The following is a 17,270-nucleotide window of genomic DNA, read 5'->3' on the forward strand; positions in this document are numbered from 1 at the left end:
CTGTGCTCTAGCCACTTACCTTGGGGTTTCGAACTGGGGTCCTCAGCGTCCTGGGCCAATGTTCGATCCACTGTGCCACCACTGGTCAGGCAACCTTTAATCTTTTAAACATATTTTCAAACTGGGACGTCCATGTGTTGAGCTGGGGGGAAAGAGTGTAGACCTGCAGGTCTAGCTGAATGCTGCTGGACACTCGTCCTGTTGGGGCGATCACATTCGGAAGGGACAGTTGAGGGTACCGAAAGGAAAGCAACACCCCTGCCCTGGCCAGTTGGCTCAGTGGTAGAGTGTTGGCCCGGTGTGTGGAAGTCCCGGGTTCGATTCCCGGCCAGGGCACACAGGAGAAGCGCCCATCTGCTTCTCCACCCTTCCCCCTCTCACTTCTCTCTCTCTCTCTCTTCCTCTCCTGCAGCCATGGCTCGATTAGAACGAGTTGGCACAGGCACTGAGGATGGCTCCATGGCCTCCGCCTCAGGCGCTAGAGTGGCAGAGCATCGCCCCCTGGTGGGCGTGCCAGGTGGATCCCAGTCGGGCGCATGCAGGAGTCTGTCTCTGCCTGCCCTCTTCTCACTAAAATAAAAGCAACACCCCATCTCTCTTTTGATTTTCTACCAAGTTCTTTCAGAAGCTTGAACCGGATCAGAACAATTATAGGAAAGGTGACCCAAACACTGAAGGTGACAAGAACCTGTGTCCCCTGATCAGAGACTTCATGGTTATTTCTGGAATGCCCCCCCCCCCCGCCCCAGGTGTTTTCTTTATCTGCTTCTGTTCCGCTCTGAAGGGAAGCCCTTTTGAAAAATGGGAGTTTCAGGACACTTGACTGGTCACTTAGCGTAGCGGCCGGCTTGGCTTCAAACCAGGGACTCCCCTGCACTCAGAGCCTGTCTTCCTCCACGTTTGTGTATTTTCCTTCAGTTACCTTTTATCCTTCTAGTTAATTAGAATCAGAGGTTTGTTTGTTTGTTTTTTTGTGGCAGAGACAGAGAGAATCAGAGAGAGGGACAGATAGGGACAGACAGACGGGAATGGAGAGATGAGAAGCATCATTAGTTTTTGTTGCAACACCTTAGCTGTTCATTGATTGCTTTCTTTTTTTTATTTTATTTTTATTTTTTATTTTTCTGAAGCTGGAAACGGGGAGAGACAGTCAGACAGACTCCCGCAGGGGTCTGACCGGGATCCACCCGGCACGCCCACCAGGGGGCGATACTCTGTTGCGACCAGAGCCACTCTAGCGCCTGGGGCAGAGGCCAAGGAGCCATCCCCAGCGCCCGGGCCATCTTTGCTCTATGGAGCCTTGGCTGCGGGAGGGGAAGAGAGAGACAGAGAGGAAGGAGAGGGGGAGGGGTGGAGAAGCAGATGGGTGCTTCTCCTGTGTGCCCTGGCCGGGAATCGAACCCGGAACTTCTGCACGCCAGGCCGACGCTCTACCACTGAGCCAACCGGCCAGGGCCTGATTGCTTTCTCATATGTGCCTTGACCATGGGCCTTCAGCAGACTTAGTGACCCTTTGCTCGAGCCAGCGACCTTGGGTCCAAGCTGGTGAGCTTTTGCTCAAACCAGATGAGCCTGCACTTAAGCTGGAGATCTCGGGGTCTTGAACCTGGGTCCTCCATGTCTCAGTCCGACGCTCTATCCACTGCACAAGTGCCTGGTCAGGCATCAGAGGTTCTGATTATCTAGTCAAACACACGGATAAGGGGAAGAAGCCCATCCAGTGCACGCAGTGCCCGGAGCCGCCGAGTTTCTGCACATAATGTCCTGCCCTTGCCTGCTCTCTGCCCCCGCGTGCTCTCTGCCCCCCACGTGCTCTCTGCCCCCCCCCACGTGCTCTCTGCTCCCCCCCCCGCCCCCTGCGCGCTCTCCGCCCCCCCCGCGCGCTCTCCGCCCCCCCGCGTGCTCTCTGACCCCCCCCTGCGTGCTCTCCGCCCCTGCGTGCTCGCTGCCCCCGCGTGCTCTCTGCCCCCCCCCGCGTGCTCGCTGCCCCCACGTGCTCTCTGCCCCCCCCCCCCTGCTCTCCGCCCCTGCGTGCTCACTTCCACAGCCTGGCCGGTATGAGCCTGGTTGTGGTTGGCAGGTGTGTGGGGGGGCATTTGTCTCACTTCGCCCTTTAAGCAGACACATCAGTGACCTCCGAAGGTGCGGGAACCAAGGAGGCAACACCCTTGCTAGTTTCCTAGGGGCTGATAAGGGGCCCCATTTCCCGACGCGCTCATGTCTCAGGTTGGGGACCCCCCCCCTGCCTATTCAGATTCTGAGCCACAGGTTAAGAGCGACGTTTCCTTCAGAAGACCCTCCCCGCGGACGTGGGTGGTGAGCCCCCTCAACATCAACCACCGGGATGTCTTCTCCTGTTCCCGCCCCACCCTGGTTCTGCAAACTCGTGACTTGGGGGGGGGGGTTCCGGCAGGCACGGTGGGCGACCCCACCACCAACCCTGGGGCGCTGCACCCCTCTTCAATCCGGGGCCTCCCCCGCTTCCTTGCCTGAGAGGAAATGAAGCCGGGCCCCGGGCACGCAGACCCCCCAGGCTCCTTGGCGTGACCCGTCTGCCGGTCTGCATGGTCACAGCTGGACTGAGGAACAGTATGTCCTCCCGGGACCCTCTCTCACCCGTGGGTGTGCACTGAGTGTCTCAGGTAGCCGTTCCCATGACATTGCCAAACGTGGTGGTTAGGACCATAGCTGCAGGGGGGGGGGAATGGAATGGACAGAGGCTCCAAACAGGAGGCTAGTCATCACCCCAGGACAGCCCCCTCCCCAGATGGGGTGCAGGGGGGAGGGGAACCTCTGACCGCGGCCCCAAGCCTGCACCAGCATCAGCCTGGGGCGCAGGGTGTTGAGCTCGCACACATGGGCCTGTCGGCAGGACAGGCTGGAAAAGGCACCATGTGGATCGAGTGACCGTAAGCACAGGACACAGGACGGGGCTCCGGGTCACAGAGGCGGAGGGAGCGCGGTGCTCAGGGCGCAAGGCGCCTACCCCCAGTGGGACGCCCAGCAGGGGACCAACTACATAAACAGACTGGTGAGTCTCCCCTTGACTGAACAGCACTAAAAACCGGTTCTCCTAGCTACAATAAGCTGATTTTTGTTTTCAAGTGTTCGATGCACTCCTTAAAAATGAAGTCAAGTTTAGGCCCTGGCCGGTTGGCTCACTGGTAGAGCATCAGCCTGGCGTGCAGGAGTCCCGGGTTCAATTCCCGGCCAGGGCACACAGGAGAAGCGCCCATCTGCTTCTCCACCCCTCCCCCTCTCCTTCCTCTCTGTCTCTCTCTTCCCCTCCCGCAGCCAAGGCTCCATTGGAGCAAAGTTGGCCCGGGTGCTGAGGATGGCTCTGTGGCCTCTGCCTCAGGCGCTAGAATGGCTCTGGTTGCAACAGAGCAATGCCCCAGATGGGCAGAGCGTCGCCCCCTGGTGGGCATGCCAGGTGGATCCCGGTTGGGCGCATGCGGGAGTCTGACTGCCTCCCCGTTTCCAGCTTCAGAAAAATACCAAAAAAAAAAAAGAAGTCAAGTTTAAAGCACGGATTACATGAATTGCTTTTTTCCTGGGAGCACTTGAGTATTTTGACGACAGAGATCTCAAGTGCCCATCACACGGGTGCCGGACAGTTGGGACTCCCTGGGCCTGCTCGTCATGGCGTGGGACCAGGCAGGCGCTGACTGGGGGGCCAGCACAGGTCCGCATCTGGGCATCGGAGTGGGTCACCGCCAAAACCCAGGGTGCGGGACCCGCAGAAAACGGTCACATTAGACCATAACCGACAGTCGGCTGCAGAGTAAACCCTGCTCCCCAGCCGGACGGAGAGTTCTAACACGGGGGGCAGCCCCCCAAAAGCCATCTAAAGTGTCCGCTCAGCTAGCTGTCCCCCGGAAGGTCCTGGCTTCTGTCCTTTGGGCTCAAGGTGTCTGGGCTACGGACACGTAAGACACACAGTCCGCCTGCTGTTACCTTGTAGAGTAGTGGCTTAAAAACGAGGAACAGGGGCTCCCGTGTACAAAGAGGTTTATTGAGCTGTTAGGACCATGAAGTCATTGAACAGGACTGGACGTGAGACAATACAGGCCCCGGGGGGCCGGGGGCGAACGGGGTGACCTGTGCGAGTCCCCCCGGGACTTCCACGTGCGCCGGGGACGGCCAGTGTGCTGACTGGGTGTTTGTGCTTTGCCGTTTCCTGGGTCGAAGGCTGCAGACGGCTGCAGTGTTCAGGGGCCGCGCTCCGGCCTCTTGGCCCGGGGGTGCTGCTGCTGCCCCCCTCGGTCACAGCTGGACACTTCCACAGCAATCACCCCAGGAAACCGGTCTCAGAGCCAGCTTACCCCCGGCTGTGACGGGCAGGCCCCGTGAGAGCTCATGGAGGCCACGAGAACTGCAGCCAGGGACGCCCCACGACATCAAAGAGCTAGGTTTTCCAAAAATAGTTTTTACAGCAGTTTAAATAATTTACAAAAAAAGCTGCACACATCATATTTACCAGGACACACGCGTGTTCAATAAGGGCGTTTTCTGTTAGTGTACATATATGTACAGGGTGGGGACAGGGGCTCCTGCTCCCCCCCCCCCAGCCAGTGACCTCTACCCAGTGTCACCTACACACGCACAGGTCCCTGCACGCACATCCACGTGCTGTCGGCGGACAGGCCGGCCGGGGACGCGTCCTCACAGCTTGAGGACCTTGCCCTTGGCCACGGGGCCGCCGTCCTCCACAGAGGTGTCGCTCAGCTCACTGGCATCGCTGCCCCAGGCCTCCCGGTCCTCGGCCCCCTCCACCCTCCGCCCAAACCTCAGGTCTAAGACGTCCTCGTCTGAACCGGAGTCCCTGCTGTCCTGTGGGCTGAGCGCGGCCGCGGCCTTCCTCCTGGGCCAGCGCCCGCCCGCCTTCTTCATCAGCAAGCGGGAGCTTCCGAACACGGGGCCGCGGCTGGCCGGCGCCTCTCGGAAGGCCGAGAAGGACGGGCCCTGCAGGGGCAGGCTCAGGCCGGGGCCGAAGAGGCCGGCCGGCTTGGCCCCCCAGGAGGCACTGTTCCCAAAGTGGAATAACTGTGTGGAGAGCAGCGGGGAGAAGCTGGCGAAGGGCAGGCTCTTCTTGGGGTCCGCGGCGAGGCTGGGGGTGCCCTGGGCCTGGCCCTCCGGCCCCTTCTCCCTCTCACTGCCCAGGACCCCTGTCCATGCTGCGGTCTCCCTGCCCTCGGAGCTCAGCGCCCACGTGCTCTGCAGACGACTCTGGTGGGCAAAGTCGCCCCACGGGAGGCCGAGGCCGGCCTGGGGGGCCCCGTCCTGGTCGGCTCCCGGGCCCCGAGTCAGTGAGCTCCGGCCCCGAGAGGCCGTGGGCAGGGCCCCCCCGGGGCTCCCTGCCTGCGTGCCTGCCTCCGCACACATGGCCAGCTGGCGGAAGGTACTGTCCCCAGCAGCGGGCGCGGCCCCGCGTGGGCTCTGGTCCCTGTGAGGACAAAGGTTTCTCCTCTGTGCGGGTGACCCGCCCACAGACACAGTCTCAGTGGTGCTCCGGGCGGCCGCCAGCTGGCCTCTGGACAGAGTGGAGGGGGGACAGGCCTGCTCGGCCCGGGGGCCGCCCCTCGGTCCCGCGGCCGGCTGAGGGGTCCCCCTGCCCCTCTGGCTCCGGGTGCACACGCCGGGCTGAAGGACCGGGCCTGGGGCTGCCGCCACCTTCCGGCACAGCGGCTCCGTCCTGGGCACGCCCCCTGGCCTGAGCGTGGGACCCCCGCCTTGAGCTTCTGAGCTGCTCACGGACTCCTTGGCCTTTTCTGCCAAAAACTTCCTGATCTCCAGCTCAATGCTGTCGTCACTGTCCACGGAGCTGGTGTCATCGGACCCCGAGCTGGGGCTGGTGGCCAAGCTGTGGGGGTGGCCGGGCTCTGTCCCGCTGGGGAACAGACGCCCCTCGCCGGCTCTCCCTCGCCCTGACTGGAGGGCCAGGGGCGCGCCCGCCAGCTCAGGGCTGCCTGGCTGCGCTCTCCCCGCCCAGCTGCAGAAGACGCCGGGAGCTTTGCCCTGCGGGTCCTCCCTGCTGTCCCTTTTGGACTTCGAGAGGCAGCTTTTCAGCAAGTGCGGGCCTCTGTCCTTCCAGCCTCTCGGGAAGCAGCTCTGCTGAGCAGGGCCCCTCGTCTCGGCGGTGCTGAACCTGACCTTCTTCCTGCACACGGCTCTGGGGTCCCTACTGCGCTTCTTGACCTTCCGCTTGGACCGTAACAAGTCCTTAATGGCGCTGTCCAGGTCCTCGTCGCTGTCCAGCGAGCTGCTCTTGTCCTCGGAGCTCTCCCTCTCGCCCACGCTCCTCGCTGCGACCGCCTTCCCATGGCTTGCCAGCAGACCGTCCCTCGTGTCCGGGGCCACGTGCTCATCGCCCGGACCGACCGTCCTGCAGGGGAACGGCTGCCCCCTGGCCTCGCCCTCCCTTCCGGGCACCTCGCTGGCTCTTCCCTGGCCGAGGCCAGCGTCCGGGGCACCCTCCTTCGCCACCTCCCTCACCTTCTTGGGTGTGGACGCCCACACGGCATTGCCTCCTCCTCTGTGTTTCCTTCTGCAGCCCAACGACAGGTCCAGTGTTTTGGAGACCGGGGCCCTGGGGCCACCAGCCGGCCTGTGGGGGCCAGGTGACGGCAGTGGGCTCTGCGCAGGCTGCGGGCAGCTGTCCGTTCTGGCCAGCAAACCCCCCGACTGTGCCTTCAGCGCCAAAAACGTCCGGATCTCCTGCTCTATGCTGTCGTCACTGTCCACGGAGCTGCCATCCCCCTCCAGGTGGGAAGGCTGGTCGGGGGGACCAGGGAGCGGGCTGGCGGACAGGGGTCTGTCACCGCCCTCCCCGGGGGCCGGCAGGATCGTCTTGGAAATGTCCAGGATGGCTTCCGCGCACATCAGCTCAGTGGACGTGTCCGCCCGGCACGAGGACTGGTCCACACACTCGCTCTTGGCCGCTGTGTTTCCCGGGGGTGTGGGGACTTTGGTTTCCTTTGGAGGCCTGGAAGGACGGTCAGGATCAAGGCCAGCCGGGCCAAGGTCCCCGGCCTTCGAGGCCACCGGCTTCCTCTTGCCTGGCGTTCTCCGGTGGGGTTCGGGCAAGGCACCTTTCGGGACATGGCTCGTGCCGTGGGCCGCGGGGTCGGGGGGCTCCTCCCCGGGCGGGGCTTTCTGCGGCGGGTCCGCACTCGCCTCCTTCCTCTTCTCCCGCTGGTACAGCTGGATGGCCTCCTCGATGCCATCGTCGCTGCTGCTGGAGTCGGACGCCTCGTGCGCCCGGGCTGCGTTCCGGGTCCCCTGACCCCGCTTCCCGGGGCCCAGGTTCCTCTTGGCCCCGCCCTTTCCCTGGGCCTCTGCGGTGCGGCTGATGCTGGTGGCGGCGGCAGCGGTGGCTGGCCTGGGAGCTGCCGGCTTCGTGCTGCCCGAGCTCTCCGGCTCGGCGGTGACTTTAGACCTCAGGCTCCGGGGCTGTGCCGTCATCGCCTTCCCCAACCTGGGAGGCTTCCGGAAGACGAAGTCCTGACAGGCGCCCGCCAGGTCCTGCCGCCGCGCCTTGACGGCCAGCGCTTTGCCAGACCGGAGAGCCGCTCCAACCAAGGTGTCGCTGGGGCCCCGTTTTCTCTCCGCAGACGCCTCGCAGCGGGGGGCCCCATGCTGTCTCTTCTCGCTCAGAAACTGCTCTATCTCTGCCTGGATGCTCCGCTCGAAGGAGTCCTCGCTGCTGACGCTGCCCGGGGAGGTGGAGCCGGGGGCCTCGCCGGCTGCCACGCGGCTGCCAGGGACGCCGGCTGAGCCGGGGGCGGGCTTTGGGGGGCCCGGGGGGGTCGGGGTGCTACCCGAAGGCGGCTCGGGCTGGCGCGGACTGTCCCCGGCGGCAGCGGCCGTGGGCTGGGCAGCCCCGCTCTTGGCCTTTAGGTACTGCTGGATGGCCTCCTCGATGTCCCGGTCCACGGAATCGTCGCTGTCCGAGTCCAGTCCCGTGGGGCCGAAGCTGGTGGCGTCCTCCTCCTCCCCGAGCTTGGAGTCAAAACCGGCAGCAAGACCACAGGCGGCCGAGGCGGGGCGGGCGGCCGGCGAGGTGTCGCGGCCCCTCCGGCCCCGCGCGGCGTGGTCGCCCTGCAGCGTGCTGATGATCCTCTGCACCCTGGCGCTCACGGCCGCGCTGTCCGCGCCCTCCGGCTCCGAGCAGCGGCCGGGGAACCTGCAGCTCCCCGGGGGCCCGAAGGCCTCCCATGTGGACTGGAGCGCGAGCACAGGAGGGGCGTTCATGAGGAACATTCTAGCGACGACGCAGAGGCAGCAGAGGCCCGTCTCGTCCGCCCGCTCACGTCACACCCTGCGGGGAGGAAGGCACACCGGTGAGACGCCACCCCGCCACAGGGACAGCGGCGCCCGCGGCCACCGGTCAGCGTCACACCCTGCGGGGAGGAAGGCACACCGGTGAGACGCCACCCCGCCACAGGGACAGCGGCGCCCGCGGCCACCAGTCAGCGTCCAGCCAGCGGGGAGGAAGGCACACCGGTGAGACGCCACCCCGCCACAGGGACGGCGGCGCCCGCGGCCACCGGTCAGCGTCCAGCCAGCGGGGAGGAAGGCACACCGGTGAGACGCCACCCCGCCACAGGGACAGCGGCGCCCGCGGCCACCGGTCAGCGTCCAGCCAGCGGGGAGGAAGGCACACCGGTGAGACGCCACCCCGCCACAGGGACAGCGGCGCCCGCGGCCACCGGTCGGCGTCCAGCGTCCAGCCAGCGGGGAGGGGGCTGCCCAGCTTGGGCCACGCCTGTCTCAGCGTCCCGAGTCGTGCGGGGAGGACGGCTGTGAGGACTCCACAGGAAACCGTCTCTGCGCCGCCTGCCCGCGCTCACTGGAGCGGGCGCGAGCACGCGTGTCGTTTCCCGCGCCCCGCTCCGAAGCGCGGCTCCCATCTTCTCCGCAAGAGAACATGTCGTATTTACCTCCAACAAGCTGCCGGGGCGCCAGTCAGGTGCAGCCTGCACGCGCTCCTCCGCAGGTTAAAGAGCAGGAGAATCTGGACGCCGGGGGCATGAGCTGGGTGTGGGGGGTTGGTTCATTCGCCGGAAGCAGCGAGCCCCTGAAGAGAAAAACGTGACATAACGTGACGTGCCGTGAGCAACCCAACCATTACTTCCCCAGTCTTCTTGAAACAGTTACTTTTTACTTAACAACCTCACGCCTATATTCACCAGAGGGTCTCACAAAGCTGTGCTATGTTGCTTTCTGCCTAGCGAGCGTAAACACTGCCCCAAACCTGTCACGTGCTCCCTTTTCATTCTGCACTGTGATCCCAGTTCCTGTATCTCAGACCCGGGCCGGTCCCGGGAACCTGGGTGACCGGCTGGAGAGCAGCTTCCACCCCGAGGTCTGGACAGTGGGGGGGGGGGCACGGCTCAGCACGGTTGGTGACGAGGACTGCACACGGTCATCGAAGGAAACACAAGGCCCCGGGTAACTGAATTCTTCGCACGTGTCTCTGACCTCTTGCGACCCCCCCAGACCTGGAACGCTGAACAAGGCCCTGAACCGGTTAGCCCGGTAAGAGCGCCATCCTGAAACACCCAAGGCTGAGGGTTCGATCTCCCGTCAGGGCCCATCAGGGAAGTGACTGATGAACGCTCAGCTGAGCGGAACAACAAATGAATGCTTCCCTCTCTGTCCCTCTCTCCCTCCTTCTCTCTCTTTAAAATCAATACTACTACTGGCCCTGGCCGGTTGGCTCAGTGGTAGAGCGTCGGCCTGGCGTGCAGAAGTCCCAGGTTCGATTCCCGGCCAGGGCACACAGGAGAAGCGCCCATCTGCTTCTCCACCCCTCCCCCTCTCCTTCCTCTCTGTCTCTCTCTTCCCCTCCCACAGCCAAGGCTCCATTGGAGCAGAGATGGCCCGGGCACTGGGGATGGCTCCTTGGCCTCTGCCCCAGGCGCTAGAGTGGCTCTGGTCGCAATAGAGTGACCCTCCGGAGGGGCAGAGCATCACCCCCTGGTGGGCAGAGCGTCGCCCCCTGGTGGGCGTGCCGGGTGAATCCCGGTCGGGCGCATGCGGGAGTCTGTCTGACTGTCTCTCCCCATTTCCAGCTTCAGAAAAAAAAAAAAAATCAATACTACTACTACTAATAAAATCGAAAGAGCCACTGAATGAGAGAGGACAGCACGGCAGCACTCATAGAAACAGCACATGGAGTCCCCCTTCCAAAAATGGTGCCAGGCAGAGCTGTCGACAGCCTGGGGGCCCGTGGGGTGGGCTGGAACCGGCCTGTGGAGTTGCTTTGCTTCCCACACGGACCCTGCTCTACCAGAAAGCTCCCTTCCCGATGAACACACGATCTTGTCAGCAGACTAGAGTCCGCTCCAGGGAAGCGTGGCCCGGCCACCTGGGCAGAGACATGCCCGGACAGGTGTGACCGCGATGAAGTAGAGGGCCGCTGGCTATGACCAATCCACGCTCAAAAAGCAAAGCTACAATGTTAAAGAATTTCTCTCACTTACTGGAAATCCTCTCTAAGTCCAGGTTCGGAGTCTTGGGAGAGCGGCCAGCGCTGGCACATCGTGGGCACGAGACCGTCACCGCCCCACCCGCACTCTGTGGTATCCTCTGCTCACTTTCGAAACAGACGCTGTGCTGTCAGGAAGAAGGAGAAGACGTCCAGTTCACAGGCTGAAGCTACGGCTAGCAAACACGGGTATGCATTCGTGGGAAGAGACAGCATCAGTTTCTGGGCACAGGATTAAATTTTGGAAGAACTTACCCTGAGACCAAGTAAGAGTTAATCACAACTAGGTGACAACCATCTGGGCCATTGGTCTGACACTGTAGGGCCACCCGTCTTCAGGCCCTGACAACCCACAACAGCCCACATAACATCTCTTATAACATCACAGCCGCTGAGCAGTGGGTACCAACAATGGGAGGGGGGTGGAGGGGAGAAACTCTTTCACTAGCTGGGGACCTGTGGGCACCTTTCTGTGGTCATTATTCAAAATTAAAGAGACTACAGGACGTTCGCATCCCGTAGGCCTGGGGTGTGAAGTGTCTAGATCAAGATTATCAACTCCTTAAACAGAAACACTATCTTAAAACTGGGCCCAGGGACGACCCAACTGCACCAAGGCTGCAGTGGCTTCTAACCAGGAAGCCACGCTCGGGGAGCTACCCAGAGGTCGGTGCCAACCGGTGTTCACTGAGCTCACCACTCTTGATCGAATAGCTAGAGCTCGGACTCCCAGTAAACAGTTTTCTGAACTGTCCAACTACCCTGCGCAAGAATGAGGTTAAAAATTCAGAGGGCGTCTCCGGCGACAGCCTGTGGCTTTCAAACAATCCAACGGCACCGGATGAATCACTCTGGACGACTCCTCCAAACTGCACTTGGAGAGGGCTGCCAGCCATCTCAGGCTGCCTCTCTGCACCCCGATGGCTCCGGAGCCAGGCCAGGGTGTGGCCGTGAAGACACCCAGCCCCGCACCCCCAAATCACGTGGTGCCAGAATTCAAAAAGTGGTGGGGAACCCTGAGATATCTTCTCAGGGTATACACACTCCTCCAGGGAGAACAAAAATCTGGCTTAGTTTATTTATTCTGAGTAGTTTGGCTCCCTGCCGGTAAGGCTTCCAAATACATCACCAAAAGCGGTCCAGCCCCTGTAGTCACCTCTCAGGTGGGGCTTGTCCCCCCCCCCCACCCCCGCGGTTAGGGAAGGGGAGGGCCCAGCAGTCACCCTGAAGTGGGCGTGGGCCTGGCTAGGTCAGACCTCAAAAGACTGCAGCACAGTCTCCCCAAACACAGCTGCAATGCCACCTCGGGTGCCTGGGGACCGAGGCTGGGCGAGGCCTTGGCCGCTGACTCTGCCCTGCCCTTTCACCCCAAGTACAGGGGCTCCCCGCCTAGGGGTGCTGATCCCCGCGCTGCCTCAGCAGGAAGATCGCTGCGCCCCGGGCAGTTTCCAGGTCCTCAGCCCCAAAAGTGCAAGCACCTCCCGCAGGGCACGGGGCAGGCCTCCACGCAGTCTGCACCCCCAGGGACGTTTCTGGGGTCCCCGGGCTGGGGGCCAGGAGTCGGCGAGGCGCCAGTGACCTCCCGGAAGCAGCGCCAGGCGTGACTGTCCTTCTGCGGGGAGGGTGGGGGCGGGCGGGCGCGCCCGGCCGGCCGGAAGCTGCCCCGCAGGGCCCTCACCTGCGCTTCACCTGGGTGCGCCCTCCGTCCCGCGCCCCGCGGGCTTCCAGGAGCGGAGGGGGGGGGGCGTGCGCGGGAGGGACCCAGCGGCGCGGAGGCGGGGCCAGGGGTGGCCTCCGGGGCCGCGATCCCCGCCCGGGGCAGTACCAGACCCCCGCCGCCCGAAGAGCGCGCCCCCGCCCCGCGCGTCCTCCCCGGGGACCCGGCGCCGCCATCCGTGGCCTGCCCCGCCGCCCTCCGGCCCCAGCCCCAGCGCTCACCTCCGCCCGGCCGCCCGGCCGCCTGGCCCCTTGCCACCACCCGCCTCGCCCGGCGTCGGCCCACCCGCCCGCCAGCCCCGCGTCCCGGGGGAGGAGCGGCGCGCCGGGGGCGCGTGGGGGCGGCGGGGTCCTGGCGTCCCGCCCCTCGGGCTGAGCTGAGGGGACTGGGGCCGCCTTCTCCCCGCCGCCGCTCCCCACCCCCGCCCGGCGCCGGGGGACGCGCGGAGGGCGGGGCGCGCGGGGCGGGGCGACCCCCGGCGCCCCCTCCCCGGACCTACCGGCGGCGGCGGGAGCGGCGGCCGCGCTCCGGAAGCCGTGCCCGGTGGCTGGGCATCATGGGAATGGCACGGCCGAGTTCCGGGGGAGGCGCGCGGCCCGGCCGGACCCCCGCCCGGCGAGCGCGCGCCCACCTGCCGGCCGCTGCGGAGGCCCGGGAAAGCCTCACCCTCTTTGGCTCGGACGGGGTCCTAGATATGTCCTGGCGCCCGTGGTGAATTAATTGCTGGTGTGTTGTTTGACCCGTACCCGCCCCTGTAGAGGCGGAGACCCCCGGGGGCTGTCGACCGCCCTGACCCCGACCCCAGGTCCCGCGCTAAGTGCTGCGAGTATGCGAAGGCCCGCCCTCCCCTCCGCCCGGAGGTGGGAATGTAGGCTGGAAGGGTGGGCTGCAGGCGGGCGCGCTGCTCGCTATTTGATTCTGGAGGTCTTTAACTGTGGCTCGAAGCTGCTGTGCCCCTAGAAGCCCCTGAATGTCCAGTGTTCCATGTGTGCTCCGCCCGCGCCTGCATCTCTGCCCTTCCTCGGTGAAGGTCTCTGCACAGAGCAGGTTGAGCCTGGCCTCCCCAGCTCTGGAAGCAGCCGACCCCTCTGCTCCACCCTCGTCCCGGGGTGCCCCCAACTGCGTGCTGCAGAGGGGGCCAGCTCTCCCTGCAGGCCTCCAGCTGCCTTTGCCTTTGGGTCATGCACGGCCCAGGAAGCAAGGTAGAAGCCCAGAACGTGACCTGGGAAAGCTTCCTTCAGTCGCTCAGGAATTGTTCACTGGGCCTCTGAGAGGGTGTGGGCGCTAAAGGACCGAGTCGGGCCTGGGGAATTGGGTGACTGACTCCTCTGGGTGCACCTGCAGCCTGTTTCCAACATCCGTGCTGTCCTGGGCATCTGGCCTGTCTAGAAAGAGGGAGGGAGAGAGAGGAACAGTTGGGGACCCACCCTGGACTGAAGCCGGGTCCTGTTTCCGGTCTCTTCCCTGAACGTGCGACTTGGAGTGCCTTTCCAATTTTATCTTAAAAACAGTTCAGAGATCTTTGCCCAAGGCCCGTGGTGTGGCGGTGCTGCCCAGGGGGGCTGGGGCTGGTGGGGCTCAACCCCTACCAGGGGAAGGGACAGATCAAGAACAAGACTCAGTCTGTCTGTCCGTCTGCTCGTCCCTGCTGGCCTGCCTCTGTGGCCCTGGTAGATATATTTGCAGGGAAACTGGCTGTTCATTTCCTGTCTTGAAAATGCCAGAGGTTTGCCCTGGTCAGATAAGCTCAGCTGGTTAGAGCGTCGTCCCCAAGCCCTGAAGTTGCCCGTTTGATCCCCGGTCAGGGCACATACAGGAGCAGACCCATGTTCTTGTCTCCCTCTCTCCCTTCCACTCTAAAATCAATACAATGAACATTAAAAAAAGAAAGAGGCCCTGGCCAGTTGGCTCAGTGGTAGAGCGTCGGCCTGGCGTGTAGAAGTCCCGGGTTCGATTCCTGGCCAGGGCACACAGGAGAAGCGCCCATCTGCTTCTCCACCCCTCCGCCTCTCCTTCCTCTCTGTCTCTCTCTTCCCCTCCCGCAGTCAAGGCTCCATTGGAGCAAAGTTGGCTCGGGCGCTGAGGATGGCTCCTTGGCCTCTGCCCCAGGCGCTAGAGTGGCTCTGGTCGCGGCAGAGCGGCGCCCGGGAGGGGCAGAGCATCGCCCCCTGGTGGGCGGAGCGTTGCCCCTGGTGGGCGTGCTGGGTGGATCCTGGTTGGGCGCATGTGGGAGTCTGTCTCTCCCCGTTTCCATCTTCAGAAAAATACAAAAAAAAAAAGAAAGAAAGAAAAAAGAGAAAGAAAGAAAGAAAGAAAGAAAAAGGAAAGAAAGAAAGAAAGAAAGAAAGAAAGAAAGAAAGAAAGAAAGAACAAACACTACAGGTTTGATAGGATTGAAAACCAGAGGCTTTCTCTCCAGGGTTTGAGGGGGGGGATATTTTGAGTGTTAAAGTCTGGGAAATTTGAGGGCCAAGTGTCAAGAGACTCATTAACACTTGGTTGTAATGCTTCTGTGAATTGTTTTAGTAAACACTATTTTTTCTCATTATAGGAGAACCATTCTGTACCAGAAATTTGGGAGACGTGTATCTTAATTAACCGCCTAACAACCCAGAAATACGGACTATAAATATTTTGGCGTGTGCTGTCATGGTTTTTTTTTTAAAAGGCAACGCTGTCCACAGAAGCAGTGGAGTGTTTCCTCTGGGTAAATGCCCGGAAGACACACCTGGGGCCGAAGACTAGGATGCATTTTTTTGCCAGAATGCCCTCCGGCAATGCCTGGCCACCTGCAGTCCACCTGCAGTGGGTGAGCGGGCCTGAACTGGCCCTTGCATCCCCTGTCTGTCTCTCTCTGTAGGTAAAACGGGCTTTTTGTCACTGTGCTTTTAATTTCTCGGGCTGCTGGTGACGCTGAACGTCTTTTCATTTCATTATTGGCCATTTGGAAAGTTGCCTGTAAGTGTTCTTTCTGTGTGTGTAACGGTTTTTCTTCTTTTCTTCTTTTTTCTTTGGGCTGTGTCGTTCTTGCACGGGAGCTTCGACCGTTGGGGCTTTCAGCCCGTCTCCACTACCTGCTCGGCGCTCACCATTTATTTTTTTAACTTCTCATTTTCCCTTTCCGTTTGGGATTTAGTTTTTTGTTTGTTTGTTTGTCTTGGAATGTGCAGGTGGTAAGTCTTGTGTAGCCACACCCCTCAGGTTTTTCTCTCCTGTGGTTTCTGGCATGGGGGGTTGGGGGGGAGTAAGGCCCAGGGTACCTTTCACCACTCTGAGATTTCACTTGCGTTCACTGATTCGATGGCCAGATTTCAAAACGAGGGAACGGCTGGTCTGTTTCCCTGGGAGGAGGTGCTGATGCTCCCGGGGGAAGACACGAATGGCAGAAGGCACCGTTTTTATTTTGCTGGAGGAAGTCCAACCGTCCCCGGTCGAAGGGGGTGAGGGTGGCAGGGGCACCCTGCCCTGTCTGTGGAACAGGAAACGCTGGACCACACACACGGTGAGGAGTCCAGCCTGAGGTCCTGCTCACATTCTGTTCCGGGGAGGAATCCCTACAAAGACTGTTCCTCGTTTATCAGAGCAACTCCCCCCCACCCTTCCAACGACCAACAGGAGGGTCCAGTGAAACAGGACGGTGTGTCCATGCGCTGCTGAGCCTCAGGGCGAGAGTGCGGTTGGCCCGTATCCGCTGGAGCAGCCTATGGAAGGCCTCATCCAGGTGTGCTTACCACAGCAGGTTCGAGTGTGTGGAGGGGCAGGCACGGGGCAGGAGACCCATTGCCGGGCCCGGGAAGCACAGACTCACCTTGTCCTGCTTGAGCCCCAGCAGCCATTCCTGAGATTTCCTCTGGGGAGTGGCCTGGGGTCGGGGGGTGGGGGTGGGGGCCAGCCAGGAGACATTTCTCGCTTCTTTGACACTGTTTCAATTTTTAAAATGATGAGTATTGCTTTCCTATATAAAAATATTAAGGCTCCTGACTCACGACATACCTAATGGGAATGCACATATGTTAATGTATGCAAATGAAGTCATCTGCATATTGTATCCAGAGCCCAGGTCCTCGGAGACAGACACACCGACTCGATTCAATGTTTGGAAATTCTGTTTCTGCCCAAGTTTTAAAATCTTTTTATTTTTATTAATTCCCCCTCCCCCCTCAGAAGCGGCTTATAGCAGCTTTATTCAGTTTTATTTCTTAAGTGTCTGGTTCTTAGAATTCCCTTCGGGTGAATTTCACCCAGTTTATTTTATTTCTTCGAGTGTCCAGCACACTGCGCGGTTGATGTCCAGGAAGGCAGCGTTCTAAACGAAAGCAGAAAACAAGTCTCTCGAGATGAAAATTAGTCGGGAGGGTCCCAGGGGCACATCACCTCGGGTCTAATTCAAGAAAGCAGGGCATTCGGTAATTTGAGATTTGAGAGAAAAAGAACTATTTCCATGCTCTTGATTCTTGGCAGAAAACAAATTGGACAAAGTCCCTTAGTCTTATTAGGCAATTTTGGGAAGTTTGCTGCTGTCTCTAGAGAGCCTGGTGGACCCTGAGAGGTGGCCAGGATGGGGTCCCCACTCGAAGGCTGGGAAAAATGTGCCCAGCAAAGGCAAAAGCAGCAAAGCCAACGGAACCCAGACCCCTTTGCCCCGGCCACGCCCTGTGACGAGAGTCCACGCAGCTCCACCCCACACAGACGGGGAGGGGAGTGCGCTGGGTCAGTGAGCGGCACCCTTGGGACGTGGGGCCGGGCAGAGGAGATGGCTGCGATGTGGGGACGATGGAGGCCACCGCCGCCAGCCCTTCAGACAGTCCCAGTCCAGGGAAGTGGCTGGGCTTTTGCACCTCTGCACAGAGGCCTCCGGGTGCGGGCTGCCCCCCAGAAAAAGAGTGACCTCGGCCCAGGAGTGTCCTTGGGGCTGTGGTGTGGCCCCAGGGGTCTCAGCGTGGCCGGCACAGGCTGCACAGCTGGTGGCTCCGCCTGGAAGCGGGTCAGGCAGCTGGCCGGCATCCATTGCTGACCGTCCAGGACTTTAATTTCTTTGGCAAGATGCTTGAGTCTTGTCAT

The 17,270-nt window shown here is 61.7% G+C and overlaps 1 protein-coding gene across 2 annotated transcripts; it reads right to left on the bottom strand.

Annotated features, from left to right (window-relative positions):
- Positions 1-4,001: 4,001 nt before the first annotated feature.
- On the bottom strand, positions 4,002-12,790 carry PPP1R26 (protein phosphatase 1 regulatory subunit 26). Of its 2 annotated transcripts, none has more exons than XM_066255735.1 (4): positions 12,709-12,790; positions 10,488-10,620; positions 8,943-9,079; positions 4,002-8,320 (listed from the first exon to the last, which is right to left on the bottom strand). In XM_066255735.1, the coding sequence occupies exon 4, from the start codon at positions 8,260-8,262 to the stop codon at positions 4,666-4,668; it is 3,597 nt and encodes a 1,198-aa protein (XP_066111832.1). In that variant the 5' UTR covers positions 8,263-8,320; positions 8,943-9,079; positions 10,488-10,620; positions 12,709-12,790; the 3' UTR covers positions 4,002-4,665. The 2 variants fall into 2 exon arrangements, with proteins under 2 accessions (XP_066111832.1, XP_066111831.1); XM_066255734.1 differs by lacking the exon at positions 12,709-12,790 and adding an exon at positions 12,431-12,604.
- Between the last annotated feature and the right edge of the window lie 4,480 nt (positions 12,791-17,270).

This window comes from Saccopteryx bilineata, chromosome 2, assembly GCF_036850765.1.
Source record: "Saccopteryx bilineata isolate mSacBil1 chromosome 2, mSacBil1_pri_phased_curated, whole genome shotgun sequence".
NCBI classification, from domain to species: Eukaryota; Metazoa; Chordata; class Mammalia; order Chiroptera; family Emballonuridae; genus Saccopteryx; species Saccopteryx bilineata.

Excerpts from the sequence above, each read along its gene's own strand:
- PPP1R26 (XM_066255735.1), bottom strand. The coding sequence starts at position 8,262 with ATGTTCCTCATGAACGCCCCTCCTGTGCTCGCGCTCCAGTCCACATGG.